At 42.7% G+C, this 16,975-nt stretch overlaps 1 protein-coding gene across 1 annotated transcript; it reads right to left on the bottom strand.

Moving 5' to 3' along the window:
- Positions 1–468: 468 nt before the first annotated feature.
- LOC120728789 (TRPM8 channel-associated factor homolog) lies at positions 469–15,123 on the bottom strand. The gene is made up of 11 exons (XM_040023950.1): positions 14,311–15,123; positions 13,844–14,060; positions 12,873–13,164; positions 9,062–9,363; positions 8,683–8,857; positions 8,316–8,410; positions 7,490–7,703; positions 3,679–3,915; positions 2,018–2,235; positions 1,751–1,864; positions 469–1,488 (listed from the first exon to the last, which is right to left on the bottom strand). The coding sequence occupies exons 1-11, from the start codon at positions 14,955–14,957 to the stop codon at positions 1,246–1,248; spliced, it is 2,754 nt and encodes a 917-aa protein (XP_039879884.1). The 5' UTR covers positions 14,958–15,123; the 3' UTR covers positions 469–1,245.
- Between the last annotated feature and the right edge of the window lie 1,852 nt (positions 15,124–16,975).

Below are 16,975 nucleotides of genomic sequence, written 5' to 3'. Positions count from 1 at the left end.
CAAAGATTATACATGTGTGTGTATCCTTCATGGGGAAACAAGGACAACATATGTGATGTCATGGTTGCCATGGCATGTTTTCTCAAGGCCACACTACTACCCCAACTCTCTGCCATTTTTCAATTGACTCACAGTAACACACCATCCATATGTCTCTTGTCACCTGACACACCCGACTCCCAATTATATTGTGTTTACTCTATCCATTCTTTCTTTTGCCACATTCAGTTTCCCCTTCATGCAGCTCTCCATATCACCAGTAGATGTCCTCAGCCTTTCTTTCTTGACCTGTCACCCGACTCTCACATGCATCTGTTCTACTGATCTTCCCACCCACTCACACACACCTGTACTCTAGTTGTCTCTTATTGATACCTGCATTTGTCTTCAACAGATAATCTTCTACAGCACAGAAAAAAACGTGAGCTCTAAAGTTTCTCTCCAGAGCTGAATGAAAAAGGAAGTGTCTGAGAGGTATAATTCACGTTTATTAGTGTTTCAGTTGTGAGCAAACAAATATCAGTGTGAAAGTAAAGACAAAGGTTTGCTTAAATAAAGTCTGACCTCTGTATTATGAACCAGCATAATTCAAATGTGCAACAGCAGATCAAATGAAAGATGCAGTTTACTTACTCACACAAAGAAAATACACATATTCCACATCCACACTCTTACAGTATAAACCTGTAGAAAGTCCCTTGTATTCTTTTGAATATTAATTTCTTTATAAAAATTCATTTTACATAAGGAAAGGGTTGTAGTGCAAGGAAAAGAAACCGAAACAGGTTGGCAAACAGAAACCAAGAGCAAAACAGAAACATAATGCATAATGCATTGTATTTCTTTATAGAGAACAAATGATTGAAATGTATGCTATAGTAGTGCAATGCCTTGGTATGATTTCAGCCCAGAACATGTATAACAAGTCATATTTCCTGCTTGTATCTTCACATCAACTATGAAATAAAAGCAAAGATGCCACTCCTTATACCATCAAAAGTCTAGTCTACCTAGCAGTAAGTGGAAGCCTACTGTACTTCCCCTCGGGAACATGAGAATCACAAACCAGTTACAATTCTGAATTCAAACCCTGCAACCTCAGTACGTCATTTCTGTTTTTCTATTCAGATACTCTAATAAATGTTGTTAAAACAGAACACCAAACACCAAATCAATTCACTGTGTTGCCCATCATTCACTTCAAGCTAAGATATTGGTTAAAACCACCCTTCAGTGGTCTGAGGTTTATTGATATTGGGTCATGGGGTGATTGTTCCAGGGAGGCAGCTGGGACAGCTTCTCCTCAGTGGCTGTTTCTATTGGCCAGCCCCAGGCCTTAAAGAAGCCAGTCAGGTCCATCCCCACAGTCTGGGAGAAGGTCTCAGCATACAGGTTCATCTTTCCTTTGTTGTCCTTGGGGAAGTCCTTTATGTGGTGATACGCAGCAAACACCTTTTTAAAGGCATCCCAGCCAAACCTTTCCTGGAGCTGCAGATGAGGAGACATGAATCATAATGCTGGTAGTCGTGTTATGTGCACTCCAGTGTGGACAAAGGACTGACTGTTAAGATACTGTTTATAATTCTGTCTCCACACTTTCTTAAAAGTGACTTAATGGAAAACATTTCTTGAACTCTCCTTGTTTCACACTCTGCTTTCAGTTTTATATGCAATCATTTTTTTTCCTATGGAAGCAGGTCACTCCAGTGTGGACAAAGGACAGTTTCTCTACAGAGCAGAATTCTCTCACCTGCATATATGTTTCCAGAGCCACCCACATGCTCCAGCTCTCAGGTGTCCTGTCTCCCGCGACATAGTCATTTATTCGACTTTGTCGGTTTGCTGAAGTCATGGCTCCTTCAGTCTGCATTAAACAACATGGGATGAGATGATCGTAAAATATTGTACTCTAAAACATAGTTAAGTGGTTTGTCATCATATAACATCAAAGAAGTTATCATAAAAAGCGTAACAATATAAGATGTTTCTGGCCATTTGTCTTTGTCATTTACTCCACCTTCTCCCTGTCGACGCCCAGCACCTCTTCATTCACATACACTGACCAGAGGTTGCATGTACACTCTGTGGTGTTTGGTGGGAACTCCCAGCAAGCTCTCTGTTGATTGTGTCCCAGTTCATGGATGGGGCCCCACATCGGATTACCTTTTTTGACGCCGACCAGTTCATGAGCTGTCATTTTGTGTGCCATGATTGGATAACCTGCATGCATCCAGCCTGAAAAGAAAAAGAGCAATAAACAGTGGTATAGTGATGATTCTTTCAGATTTTACAGCATTGATAGACAAAAAAAAGAGAGAATGCCATTGTATCTATCTGAGCAAAGAACCAAACAAAATCATCATTACACTATAGTTGATCACTGGAAGGGTGGCTGTAGCTCAGGTGGCAGAGCAGGTCAGCTACTAACCAGAAGGTTGGTGGTTTGATCCCAGGCTGCTCCTGTCTGCATGCCAAATATCCTTGGGCAAGATACTAACCCCATGTTGCTCTCCGATGCATTCATCGGAGTGTGAATGTATATGAATGGTAGCTACTTAGCACTTAAGAGTTCAGAAAAAAGTGCTTGTGTGAATGGGTGTGATTGGGTGAATGAATTAGTTGTATAAAGCGCTTTGAGTGCTCAGAAAGAGTAGAAAAGCGCTATATAAGAACCAGTCCATTTACCAAGTGTGAATAGTGGCAGAATGCCCGAACTCCCCAGCAACCTTCACCACAGCTCATCTGAGCTTTCAAGTGGGTCGTTGGAGCAGAGCATCTACAGGCTGGACAGCAGCTGCCTCCTATTCACACCTACATGGGTGACATGAAATTGAAGCCCAGCAAATCTTGGAGCTTATCTTTTGCAGGCTATCCATGTAATATCCACTCCAGTGCTGGCAGAGCAATCAGTCAAACATTCAGGGCAGTGATAGAATGCGAGGTTTAAAGACTCAGACCATATTGACTAACTGAGGAAGAAACACCTTGTTGTCATAGATAGAACCTGCTACTCTTGCAAATTCAAAAAATACGGTGTTGGCAGTTCGTATTACTCTCCCATTTGTTGTGGCTTTCAACACTCTGTGAGGTTCCGATCACAAACATATAGACATAGCAGCCGATGCAGAACAAGGTGTACCTAGGTATTTCATGTAGAGGTGGGTTGCAGAGGACAACAATCAGGTCCCCGAGAAGAAAATGTGGATTCAAGCCATCACTATCAGAAGCTGATGAGTGAAGCAGTAATTGGCTTTGGAAGGAAAGGAAGTACACCAAATGGGCTGCAAGATGTCTGACATGAGGGGTTGAAGCAGAGGGAGCAGACTTGGGATGGCAGGTATTCAACTTGAGCTTTCAGGAGAGTCCACACTGATTTCTTGGTTGGTTACTCTGTTTTCTTCTTCTGAGTCTGGCTTCCTGTTCCCAGTGACTCCATCCCAAGCAAATAAGAATGAATTACTCACCTAAACCACTTAATTCCTTCCAAGGAGTGTTAGCTGTGTTAGGAGCTGACACTCCTGAGTGTTAGGAGTGCCAGCTGGTCCAAAGACTGGTCCACATGTAACCAGTCAGTCACCCAGCGTTTTTTTGGTCAGGCCTTATGTTCTTGGGAGTCTCTAAGAACAAGCAAATAAGTGCAATGTGTGTACTGTACAACATGAGGCAAAATGCACTTACCGTGAGAAATCTGCACATCTGCCACAAAGCGCTCCTTGCGGGGAAATTTGTGTGGTTTGGCAGCCAGATCTGCAATGGCCCTCATCATTTCATCCCACAGAGCAGCCAGCTCATCTGGGCGCTCCAGATCCCGAACAACATCTGCTGGTACGGTGAGAATAATGTTTTCAAACTCCAACTCTGCCCAGGGTGAAGGAGCCGTGCGCAGCATTAACCACTGAGCTGCAGTTGTCACACCTGAAAAGAGCAAAGAGAGGAGTGGATCTACTAAAATGCTTCGGGCTATAACATATACAGGGAGTGCAGAATTATTAGGCAAATGAGTATTTTGTCCACATCATCCTCTTCATGCATGTTGTCTTACTCCAAGCTGTATAGGCTCGAAAGCCTACTACCAATTAAGCATATTAGGTGATGTGCATCTCTGTAATGAGAAGGGGTGTGGTCTAATGACATCAACACCCTATATCAGGTGTGCATAATTATTAGGCAACGTCCTTTCCTTTGGCAAAATGGGTCAAAAGAAGGACTTGACAGGCTCAGAAAAGTCAAAAATAGTGAGATATCTTGCAGAGGGATGCAGCAGTCTCAAAATTGCAAAGCTTCTGAAGCGTGATCATCGAACAATCAAGCGTTTCATTCAAAATAGTCAACAGGGTCGCAAGAAGCGTGTGGAAAAACCAAGGCGCAAAATAACTGCCCATGAACTGAGAAAAGTCAAGCGTGCAGCTGCCAAGATGCCACTTGCCACCAGTTTGGTCATATTTCAGAGCTGCAACATCACTGGAGTGCCCAAAAGCACAAGGTGTGCAATACTCAGAGACATGGCCAAGGTAAGAAAGGCTGAAAGACGACCACCACTGAACAAGACACACAAGCTGAAACGTCAAGACTGGGCCAAGAAATATCTCAAGACTGATTTTTCTAAGGTTTTATGGACTGATGAAATGAGAGTGAGTCTTGATGGGCCAGATGGATGGGCCTGTGGCTGGATTGGTAAAGGGCAGAGAGCTCCAGTCCGACTCAGACGCCAGCAAGGTGGAGGTGGAGTACTGGTTTGGGCTGGTATCATCAAAGATGAGCTTGTGGGGCCTTTTCGGGTTGAGGATGGAGTCAAGCTCAACTCCCAGTCCTACTGCCAGTTTCTGGAAGACACCTTCTTCAAGCAGTGGTACAGGAAGAAGTCTGCATCCTTCAAGAAAAACATGATTTTCATGCAGGACAATGCTCCATCACACGCGTCCAAGTACTCCACAGCGTGGCTGGCAAGAAAGGGTATAAAAGAAGAAAAACTAATGACATGGCCACCTTGTTCACCTGATCTGAACCCCATTGAGAACCTGTGGTCCATCATCAAATGTGAGATTTACAAGGAGGGAAAACAGTACACCTCTCTGAACAGTGTCTGGGAGGCTGTGGTTGCTGCTGCACGCAATGTTGATAGTGAACAGATCAAAACACTGACAGAATCCATGGATGGCAGGCTTTTGAGTGTCCTTGCAAAGAAAGGTGGCTATATTGGTCGCTGATTTGTTTTTGTTTTGTTTTTGAATGTCAGAAATGTATATTTGTGAATGTGGAGATGTTATATTGGTTTCACTGGTAAAAATAAATAATTGAAATGGGTATATACAGTGGGGCAAAAAAGTATTTAGTCAGCCACCGATTGTGCAAGTTCCCCCACCTAAAATGATGACAGAGGTCAGTAATTTGCACCAGAGGTACACTTCAACTGTGAGAGACAGAATGTGAAAAAAAAATCCATGAATCCACATGGTAGGATTTGTAAAGAATTTATTCGTAAATCAGGGTGGAAAACAAGTATTTGGTCAATAACAAAAATACAACTCAATACTTTGTAACATAACCTTTGTTGGCAATAACAGAGGTCAAACGTTTACTATAGGTCTTTACCAGGTTTGCACACACAGTAGCTGGTATTTTGGCCCATTCCTCCATGCAGATCTTCTCGAGAGCAGTGATGTTTTGGGGCTGTCGCCGAGCAACACGGACTTTCAACTCCCGCCACAGATTTTCTATGGGGTTGAGGTCTGGAGACTGGCTAGGCCACTCCAGGACTTTCAAATGCTTCTTACGGAGCCACTCCTTTGTTGCCCGGGCAGTGTGTTTTGGATCATTGTCATGTTGGAAGACCCAGCCTCGTTTCATCTTCAAAGTTCTCACTGATGGAAGGAGGTTTTGGCTCAAAATCTCACGATACATGGCCCCATTCATTCTGTCCTTAACACGGATCAGTCGTCCTGTCCCCTTGGCAGAAAAACAGCCCCATAGCATGATGTTTCCACCCCCATGCTTCACAGTAGGTATGGTGTTCTTGGGATGCAACTCAGTATTCTTCTTCCTCCAAACACGACGAGTTGAGTTTATACCAAAAAGTTCTACTTTGGTTTCATCTGACCACATGACATTCTCCCAATCCTCTGCTGTATCATCCATGTGCTCTCTGGCAAACTTCAGACGGGCCTGGACATGCACTGGCTTCAGCAGCGGAACACGTCTGGCACTGCGGGATTTGATTCCCTGCCGTTGTAGTGTGTTACTGATGGTGACCTTTGTTACTTTGGTCCCAGCTCTCTGCAGGTCATTCACCAGGTCCCCCCGTGTGGTTCTGGGATCTTTGCTCACAGTTCTCATGATCATTTTGACCCCACGGGATGAGATCTTGCGTGGAGCCCCAGATCGAGGGAGATTATCAGTGGTCTTGTATGTCTTCCATTTTCTGATGATTGCTCCCACAGTTGATTTTTTCACACCAAGCTGCTTGCCTATTGTAGATTCACTCTTCCCAGTCTGGTGCAGGTCTACAATACTTTTCCTGGTGTCCTTCGAAAGCTCTTTGGTCTTGGCCATGGCGGAGTTTGGAGTCTGACTGTTTGAGGCTGTGGACAGGTGTCTTTTATACAGATGATGAGTTCAAACAGGTGCCATTCATACAGGTAACGAGTGGGGGACAGAAAAGCTTCTTACAGAAGACGTTACAGGTCTGTGAGAGCCAGAGATTTTCCTTGTTTGAGGTGACCAAATACTTATTTTCCACCCTGATTTACGAATAAATTCTTTACAAATCCTACCATGTGAATTCATGGATTTTTTTTTCACATTCTGTCTCTCACAGTTGAAGTGTACCTCTGGTGCAAATTACTGACCTCTGTCATCATTTTAAGTGGGGGAACTTGCACAATCGGTGGCTGACTAAATACTTTTTTGCCCCACTGTATTTGTTTTTTGTTAAGTTGACTAATAATTATGCACAGTAATAGTCACCTGCACACACAGATATCCCCCTAAAATAGCTAAAACTAAAAACAAACTAAAAACTACTTCCAAAAACATTCAGCTTTGATATTAATGAGTTTTTTGGGTTCATTGAGAACATGGTTGTTGTTCAATAATAAAATTATTCCTCAAAAATACAACTTGCCTAATAATTCTGCGCTCCCTGTATAAAAAAAGGACTAGGGGTTAGCTAGCTTTAACTTAAAGTTAGCTAATGTCCCATACTAGATAAATTACAAACTTGTGTCACATCAAGATCTACAGAGACAAATAACGACTTTATAATGATGAGGTTTCATAGATAACAATGGTCCACAGGAAATTAATGCTCATGATATAAATCACAAAGTCTTTTCATTTTATACAGTACATTATACATTATGACGTACACAGTGATTACTGTTCAGTTAGTAGCTTTGATTAACAGTTAAGAAACCCTGTTTCACAGTTAAACTGTTACTTGGAGACACACTTGGATAAACACATATTACAGTTCTATCCACCACAGACTCACCAGACTTATAATATGGAGCAGGTACAGCCATCTGCACTATGACCTCCAACCCCTTCACTTGTGTTTTGGGTGGGGCCACCAGGTAAATGAGTCCTCCCCACAGGTTCCAAACCTGTATCATCTGTGCAGTGACAGGAAATCGCTCATGGACAGATGGTGGTCTCTTCAGCTCGTCATTGTGATGCAGTGAGTCAGTTTGACATCCTATCTGAATCTGCAGAAGAAAAGGAAAATGCATTATTAGCATGTGTTAGTTAACTGAATAGGTGCCAGAAACTGCAGTCTCTCTCTTTTTTAAGCCTTAGATTTTGGACCATTGCCGCATTGGCTGATAGGAATCTCCCTGCCAAATCTGATCTTTCTACCAAATTTTTTTTTTACATTTTTAAAGTAATTATAACTGCAGTTATGTTTTTGTATCTGCGTGACCTTGACCCTGTCTCATCCCAATATGGTCATTTGCAATTTAAAAAAAAACCCCAACATGATTGTAGCCAGAGTACTGAAGGCTTTAAGCTTTAAAACCAGTGGGTGATGTCACCCACCCATTAGATATAGGTGGATTGATATTGAAGGCTGAGGCATGCCATATCATTATACTGCTAGTGGGCTTGACTGGAACCTCATCTTATACTTATGATGGTCTATAATCTTCAAAGTATCACATCAGGCTAGAAAATGCATATTTAAAATAAATAATGAGAATAAAATATTGTGGACCCCAACCTTTAGGAGGCATCCCGATTAGATGCCTCCTGAGGACAGAGACTTACATGGGGTCAGCATTATCACTGAAATTAAAATCAATTGACTTCATATGCTGTACCTTCCAATCCTTGTTGACAATCTGAGGTGGTATGGCCATGTAGGTCTTCATACCAGGAGAGAGGTAGAGACCTGTGCTGATCCACTCTTCCCCATCTGAAACACAATTATGTTTAAAAAATAAAACAACACAGTCAGGGACATTTGCAGGTATAAAATCAGTATTTTAAAAACTGTATTTCACAGTTTTCAGTGTCTACAGTGAGGTTCACAGATTAAAGCTGTGTAACATCAAGTAACAAACATTGCTGCATCATGGTGAACATTGCTATGTGATTCAAATGTGTTAGCAAAACAATAACCACTGTACACATATTGTAAATTGTAAAATTATAACCAGTTCACATAACACAGCAGAGAGATCTGACCTGCTGTATTGACATCAACCTTGATCCGGTGGTTATAGACAACAGCCATCATTGGGTTGTCCTTAATGAGGTAGGGCAGGAGGGCATCGGGATCTGGGCAAACCTTATATACCTGGGTACCCACAGCGAGGAGGAGGTGGTCTTTGGGACTCTTTACAGGGCAGGTGTCACTCACCTTGAAAATGCGTGGTGAATGTTATAAAAATTATCTTTCGCACATTATCACAGCATCTGCAGCCAAAAAAAACCTACCAAAACCAAACACTCATAGATTGGGCAGCTGTCAGTCATTGGTCACTTATAGCTGTGAGAAGTCAACCAGCACTGTTTCATTCTTTTGGAATTTTTTTAAGATGATCATATTATGTTGTCTACTTACTTCTGGCAGGCCTGATGTTATTAATATATCCGTGAGTGTGGCCAAAACTTGTCGGTAGTGGGAGGAGTCATGGGCTTTCATCTGCAAGTAAACATTGCAGTCGTTGCCCAGCTTTTTCAGATATCTCTCCTCATGCTGGCTAAGTTCTTCACCTGTAGTCACATGGGCAGCGAAGCGGTTTAGAAGGTGGCGGAAGTGGTAGCTGTCTTTAATAGCCTGGCTGGGTACAGGGGCTTTGTATGATCCTCCTCCGATTGTTGCTCCCAACAGGCTCAATCCCATTTGGTTCAGGATCTTGTTCCCTGGAAGATATTAAAGCAAATCTGACTTAAAATACTCTCGTTTACTGTTGGAAGTGTAATGACTTTGGTTTTTTCATTAAACTGCAGAAGGTTGTTTTTTTTTTGCCCAAGATGTGCCACCTTATCATCACTGTAGGCTATTAGAGCTCTGTATGTATATAATAAAAGAGCTTTGTGATGTTTTTATGAGCAATCATGGCTTGTAGTGTAAAATGATTTAAATGATACAGGCAAACTATAAAAACACTACCAGAAATTTTGAGTTTGAAAACAAGCCCAAAAATATTTTTTCACATTTAGTGACTCATGTATACCACATACAGTTAGGTCCATAATTTGTTGGACAAGAGAAGACTCCAACTGTCAGTTTCAAGAGGAAAAATGCATGGTCCATTCTGGCCATGAATAAGCTTTTTAGCCTTGCAGGACTTCTGGAAACAATGCTGGGTCAATAATAATAATAATTAGTAGTAGTAGTAGTAGTATCAGTAGTAGTAGTAGTAGTAGTAATATCATTTCCTCAGGGCAGTCACCCGTAAACTGTGCGAGTGACTCCAGCAGATTCCAAGACCAACATCCGAGATCTCTATCAAGAAGTGTACAGTCCAAGAAGCACCAAAGATACTGTGCAGAATACTTAATCTCTTAGGTCTCTGGTAGAGGAACTGAGCTTGAAAGATAAAGTATGTCAGCAGAGTGAGTGGTATTTTGAACTGACACCACTGTAATGTTACTTTGGTGACTTATTGGCCCACATACACCTACATGATTACCAGCCAGCAATAAATGTCCTAAAAGGAAGGAAATCTCAGTCTTGTATCCTGACCAGCACTCAGGGGTAAGTATTGACAACCCTCGAGTGCAAAACAGAGCTCTTATTCCTCAATTCCTCATTTTCATGTCTGGTTTCCTGGGAAACAGCACAGCGATATGTGTGTGTAGCTTTCTGTCATCCAGAGCTTTAAAAAAATAAAGGCAACTGGATTTTATTTAAGTTTGTGGAGATGTTTTAGCTCTTATCATGAGGCATTTTCAGTTCTAAAAACTACAGTTGGAGAGTCTCAGGTACTTAACCTCTAGTGGGGGTTTTCTGCTTTGGAGGTGGAAGTGAAGGTTGCTGACCCACTGTTGATTATGTGAGTCATTAAATGAGCCAAGGTGTGAAAAAAGGCATGGGTCCTTACCATCACTAGTCGTTAAGGGTGAAACCACTGTAAGGCCTTGCCTAACTACATCATGTAACCATTTTAGGTCAGATAGGAGAAGATGTGAGTAGTGTGAGTTCACTTGGTACATAGGTTGGTCTATGTAAGGGATTTGGGGAAACTAGGGGACTATAGGAACGACCTCCACTTTAACCTGAGACGCAGACAGACTGAATCTCACACTGGTTCCCAGTCCAAACTGGTTCCCAGGAGTTTGTGCCTTCGTTCTACACTCAAGGACATGGACCTGAAAAGATCTTATGGGAAGCACAGAAACAGCTCCTGAATAAAAGGATAGGATGGGTCCATTTCACCATAGATGCACTCCGAAACAAGATCAGCCAGACCCTGAAGGAATTTAGAACATTCTTACCATCCTCCATTGTAGAAGAAGTTTCAAAGTTGATGGACAAAGGTCAGTTGGTACAGCACATCAAAGGCCAAAGACAAATCAGGATTAAGGTTTCAGCAAACTTCTCTAGTGCAGGAAGTTTTCTGTCTAACCTCACTATCCAAGAAAAGAAACCCATCACATCACTGAGTAAGTCCATCACCCACTGGAAATGAGTCTGACTTATTGCCGGCTAAGCAGACCTTGGCCTGTCAGTACCTATCAGCTGCTTCTGAAGTTCCACAGTTAACCAAGCCCGATAGGACTCCTTCTTCAGCCTGGTAGCTCCCTTCACATCTGGTCTCAACCTTTTGGTTCAGGGGTTGCCACCACGACAGGCAGCAACCACCTTGTGGCTGCAGCTCAGTGCAGCGGCTTCAGCAGTAGAGGTGCTGAACATGATCCATTCAGACTCAATCCCCCCAGTCTCCCTTGGATTGCGGTAGAAGCTCTGCTAGAGATGTGAGTTGAAGATCTCGAGGACAGGGGCCTCTGCCAGGCCCTCCCAGTGCACCCTCACTAAACATTTTGGTGAGTCAGGTCTGTCCAGCAATGCTCCTGCGCCACTTGTTCCAACTCACCACCAGGTGGTGATCAGTTGACAGCTCGACCCCTCTTTTCCCCCGAGTGTCCAGAACATATGGCCACAGGTCTGGTGATACAATTATAAAATCGATCATTGACATTCCCCGACCCAAAAGCACAGGGAACAAACCTTCTTGTCCACCAGGAGAAACACCAACATACAGGCAGCAAGCCAAGGGGATACAGATACCCACCCCAGCCCACTGCGTCTCACCAAGGGCAACTCCAGACTGAGACAGAGTCCAGCCCCTCTCCAGGAGTCTGCTTCCAGAGCCCAAGCCATGCTTTGAGGTGAGCCTGACTATATCTAGCCAGTACATCTCAACCTCACGCACTAACTCAGGCTCCTTCCCCACCAGAGAGGTGACATTCCATGCCCCAATCACTAGTTTAGGTACACAGCAAAATCTCCAGTGTTAAATTAACACTGGAGAGTGTCTATATGGGTCCACACCTCTGAGTGTTAAATACAACACTGTTGAGTGTTAAATTAACACTTTTGACAGTGTTATATGTTTAAAAGTAACCTAGTCAGTTTTGAAGATTAACAAAGACTAACACTGAGCAGTGCTGATTTTCTAACACTGGAATATTTCTAACATTTTGAGTTATTTTCCAGTGTTAGAAAATCAGCACTGCTCAGTGTTAGCCATTGTTGATCTTCAAAACTGACTAGGTTACTTTTAAACATATAACACTGTCAAAAGTGTTAATTTAACACTCAACAGTGTTGTATTTAACACTCAGAGGTGTGGACCCATATAGACACTCCCCAGTGTTAATTTAACACTGGAGATTTTGCTGTGTAGTGGGGGATCAGTCCACCAGGGCATCCACTCCTGGCCACTGCCCAACACACATTGCACCCGACCCCTACAGCATCTCCTGCTGGTTGTGAGCCTACAGGACGATGGGCCGATGTCCCTTTTCTGGGCTCTGTCTGGCAAGGCTACATGGACTAAGGCCTAGCTGCCAGATGCTTGCCTTCAGGCACCCTTCCCGGGCCTTGCTCCAGGGCAGGGCTCTGGAATTCTCTGCACTGGAAGCTGGGAAGTCATTGCTGAGGAGATCACATTTATTGGAACTGCTTTGGACTGCATTGTTTTACACTGTAACTAAATTCCCTGTCTGCGAGTCCTGCTTTAGGTCCTGCTTTTCTGACATACTTGGCAGACTCAGCCTAGAGGCAATACACTCTCCTTACTCGAAAGAATGCTAATTAAATCCAAGAAGTTATAAGTCATATTATCTGGGCCAGGAGCAACCAGATCCTCAACTTTATATATCTTTATAACTTTATATATCACTCTTGTCGTGCATTTTCATACCTGAGAATTCCGTTAGCACATTTTTCCCAGCATTTGAATGAGCCCACCACCAGGCATGTCCTCCAATCAGCAGGCCTCCTCCCTCTGCCACAAAGTTTTGGATTTCCTCCAAATGCTCAGTGATATATGCTGTACACACAAACACACTGAGGTCTTTCCTGAAGTTTGTCTTCTCACACTTCAGCCCTGAATCACTGAGAACTTTGAGTGCAGGATCCATCATTACACCAACAACCCCTCTGCGGCCTTCATCCAACCAGTGAATGGCATTTTTCCAAATTGGAGCCATACTCTAAAACAAAGGAAGAAAAGCAGCAACAATACAGTCATATGTTTAATAATAATAATCTTTGCAAGTTTACAATTCCACTACTCATTTACTCTCACACTGGTGGAGGCAAGCTACAGTTGTAGCAGACAGAAGCGAGGCTGCCATATCGCACCATTGGCCCCTCTGGCCATCACCAGTAGGCGGTAAGTGAAGTGTCTTGCCCAAGGACACAACAACCAAGACTGTCTGAGCCGGGGCTCGAACCGGCAGCCTTCCGGTTATAAGACGAACTGCCAACTCTTTGAGCCACAATCGCTCCAGATTATCTGATATATAAAAGGTTTGGGAGATTAGCAGAAATATTTAACTCTTTGAGAACTACTTCCCGTTAACTCCTAACCCTATCAGGATATGTGAATTTTAGGGCATTTGAAATGTTTTACTTAAAGGTAACTATATTTACATTTTTTAAATGTAAATTTATTTTTACTTCCAAACACTAGGGTAATCCGTAGGGAACTGCTAATGTAGACAAATGTAATGTACACCAAAATAAATGTTGAAAGGAAGCATATTTACTGTCTAAGCTGAAACATGCTATCTATAAAATAGTGCATTCGTGTACAATAGGAGCAAATTCCTGTTATATGTTCATGAAAAAAGCTTTAATTTAAATACTAGTTCAAGGTGTCAACTTTACCTCAAGTCCCAGAAATCCTTCATGTGAAATCAAAATGACTCGTCCCTGTCCATAATAGGCTCCTGCGAGGAATGCCCGTCCATCATGTGTAGTACCGATGGGAAAAGCTAGCGGTCCATGGACTAGAACCTCAGAAGCAGTTGACCCCTGCGGGAGCTCGAACTCTGAAATTCCCTGGAGTAAGAACTCTAAGTCATCCTCAAAATCCTTACCTATGCTGCATTTGAAAGAGGGAAGAATAAAAGGGGAAAGACATTTTAAGAAGGAAAGACAGTCTATGGAATGTATTTTGTTTGCATTTTAATTTTTTTACACTCTAGAAATGGGTAAATGGATATAGAATAAAATATATTTAACAACTAACAGAAAAAAATCTGTTTGCTTCAGTGACAGATAAGCTGTTCACTTTTGATAAAATTGTAATCTTTGTTTATGCGCAGTAAAGCAGAACCAATAGAATCACTCACACCACAGACATCCAGGAGGACGGGATCTGAGGGTAGACAGGCAAGTTCTCCGCCTCACCACGGTTCTTAGAAAAGTAGATTCCTGCCACTCCCGACACTTTATTCCCATCAAACTGATGCAGTGCGTTCTCTTTGGGGTGATCTGCAGCCCAACTCCACGCTTGTCCAGCTATCAGCACCCCTCCTCCAGCTTTCAGAAACGCCACCAGCTCCATTGAGTCTGAACCCACGCTGTAGGCATCGGTCACATAAACACCAACTCCCAGGTTGTCACGGAAAGCTCCCACAACTTCTACTTGGAAGCTGGATTTTTGAAGGTTATTAGCAACTGCACTGACATTTCTGTGCACCCTTACAGAGAGGTTATCAGATCCATCACCTCTCAGCCAGGTCAGAGCATTTTCTACCAGAGCAGGAAAGGCTGTCAAGTAGCCCTCATGACCCAGGACCACAATCCTTCCACTGCCGTACAGAGAGGCAGCCATCAGCACCTGACCTCGGCTGTTCATTGCTAAAGGAAAAGCATGGTCTCCGATCAGCAACAGGTCAGTGGGAACATAGGATCCCTGTAGGTCCAGCTCCTTCAGGCCTCTCATCAGGGAGGCGTAAGCCTCTTCATGTTGGTTTTGGAAGGACTGGTTGGACATGGCCTGTAGGATTTGTAATTTGAAGACAAAGAAGAAGGTGCCGAAGAAGGCAGAGAGCAAGATATCAGGAGAAGTTATCTTAGTCCCTGAGGTTCAACTCTTCTTATGTAGAAGTTGTCCTCTAGTTGTCCTTGTTCTGTCAAATGAGAGAATGAATAGGAGGAGTGCCTACTTCAGGTGCCCTAATAATAAGGGGAGGGTTTACTGTGATGACAAACCCATGGACAAACAAATGCCCAGAGCTAAATTAAACATCAGATTCATAGAAAAATATCAGCAGTGGATAAGCTTTCTCAGAATAGGAATGATGTTTCACTGTGGCTGAATACACACCCTAAAAGAGGATTAAGCAAAACCTGCTCATCATGTCGCTTGAAGTTAACTAGTGTGAATGATACGAACACAACAGAAAAAACTCTGGAGGTGAATTAAACACAACAACAAGAATATCGATGTTTCTTAAAAGAAGCACATGTTTGTACTGTAGACTACAGTATCAGCTTCGATGTGGTCCCTTACAGAGCTGTCCTCTGTTTACAGAGAAAAACAGCTTAGGCTTATTCATCATAGGGTTTTACATAAAGGAAACTTTACATAATAAATGAATGAATATCATAAATAGTCACATGTCATTCGTTCTCAGGTGAGCATTTAGCCTCAAACTGAAATGTAAACAGAACAAATGCTCTCTTGTTTCCTTATTTCTGCATCAGGTTTTCTTCCTTGTCTCACTCATAGACTGTAGCATCTAATAACACTGACTCAGCAGTCATGAGTTAGAGTCTTCACAGAAGGCTTTCCACTGTTATTAGTGTGATGAAAAGTGACCATTTTAATGTACTTCTAAGTTTAAATTGATTGTGAATGATAACAAATCTTTAAAGGGTGCTGGCAGGCATATATATGTGTAGTTTCTTTGCCTTTCCCTAAATGTCTAAATATCAGGCCCATTGTGACACAGGCATCTTTTCCTCAGTGAGGGCTTGCTCCAGCTGGGAGTATTGACATGATGTTTTCAAATGCCAACGCTGCCTGCAGTGCAGCAACCACCACATTTCAGAAATGAAAGCTGCATTTGTGTATTGTAAACTGAGTCTAAGCCTGATACTAAGGTAACTTTTTGAATCTTAAATTGTACATATTTAAGATTCAGTTTGTGTCAAACTGCAACAAACACTCCACACTCTGACTGGCACAGTTGAAGTAAGAAACTATATCTTCTACTATTCAAGCACTAAGATTTCCTGACTCGGAGCAACATGTAAATCTAAGCATGAGGCAGATCTACTGTGCACAGGTAAATTCTGTTTGCCAGGACCAAAAATAACCTGCACTGAGAAGTGAATGGTCCTAAATGTTCCATCACGCTGGACAAACAAGCCAAATTCCCTCCATCTCTTTAAGAAGGCAACACAGAAACATGCATAGATGATGTCATGGTTGTCATGGATTTGTCCCTTTCAAGGTTACTCCCTTCCACCACACCCTGTCCTTCCTTCCCTGCCTCACAGTAACCTAACACCTTAGGGAAATGAGGATCAGGGTAAGCTTGTCCGCAGTCTGAGCTGACTGTGAAGAGCTTTTTAACCTCTTAAAACAGTGTGGGGCATTTTAGCAGGCTCCTCAGCCTCAACACCTGGCTTCAGAATAAACATAGGTTTTATTGGCAATTTTAATCTGTTGTTCCCTTTTTAGAACAGATGAAAACCGGCCCAACTGGTTAGTTGGCTCATTTCTAGCAGTTAACATGCTGTATATTGTCCATTTTGCTACACGTGACTGCCTCTGGAGCCTTCTTCCCCTTCTCAGCCATGAGTAGTTCTGTTTTATCTGCCAGCTTTGTTAGGATGCCTGGGTCGTTGACCCAGGGTTTTTGAGTTTATTATATTATTTATCTTTTCTAGTCTTTGGTTTCTTTGTTAGAGTTCTTTCTTATGGTTTAGGTCTCTGTGTAATCCTTAGTTGCTGTCTCCCCTGTCTGCTGTATCCCCATGTCCTGTCAGCGTCTGTGTCTGCCC

This window comes from Simochromis diagramma, unplaced genomic scaffold (genome assembly GCF_900408965.1).
Source record: "Simochromis diagramma unplaced genomic scaffold, fSimDia1.1 OVJJ01000348.1, whole genome shotgun sequence".
NCBI classification, from domain to species: Eukaryota; Metazoa; Chordata; class Actinopteri; order Cichliformes; family Cichlidae; genus Simochromis; species Simochromis diagramma.
The sequence above is the reverse complement of the archived record's forward strand: the minus strand, read 5'-3'. Positions and strand labels throughout refer to the sequence as shown.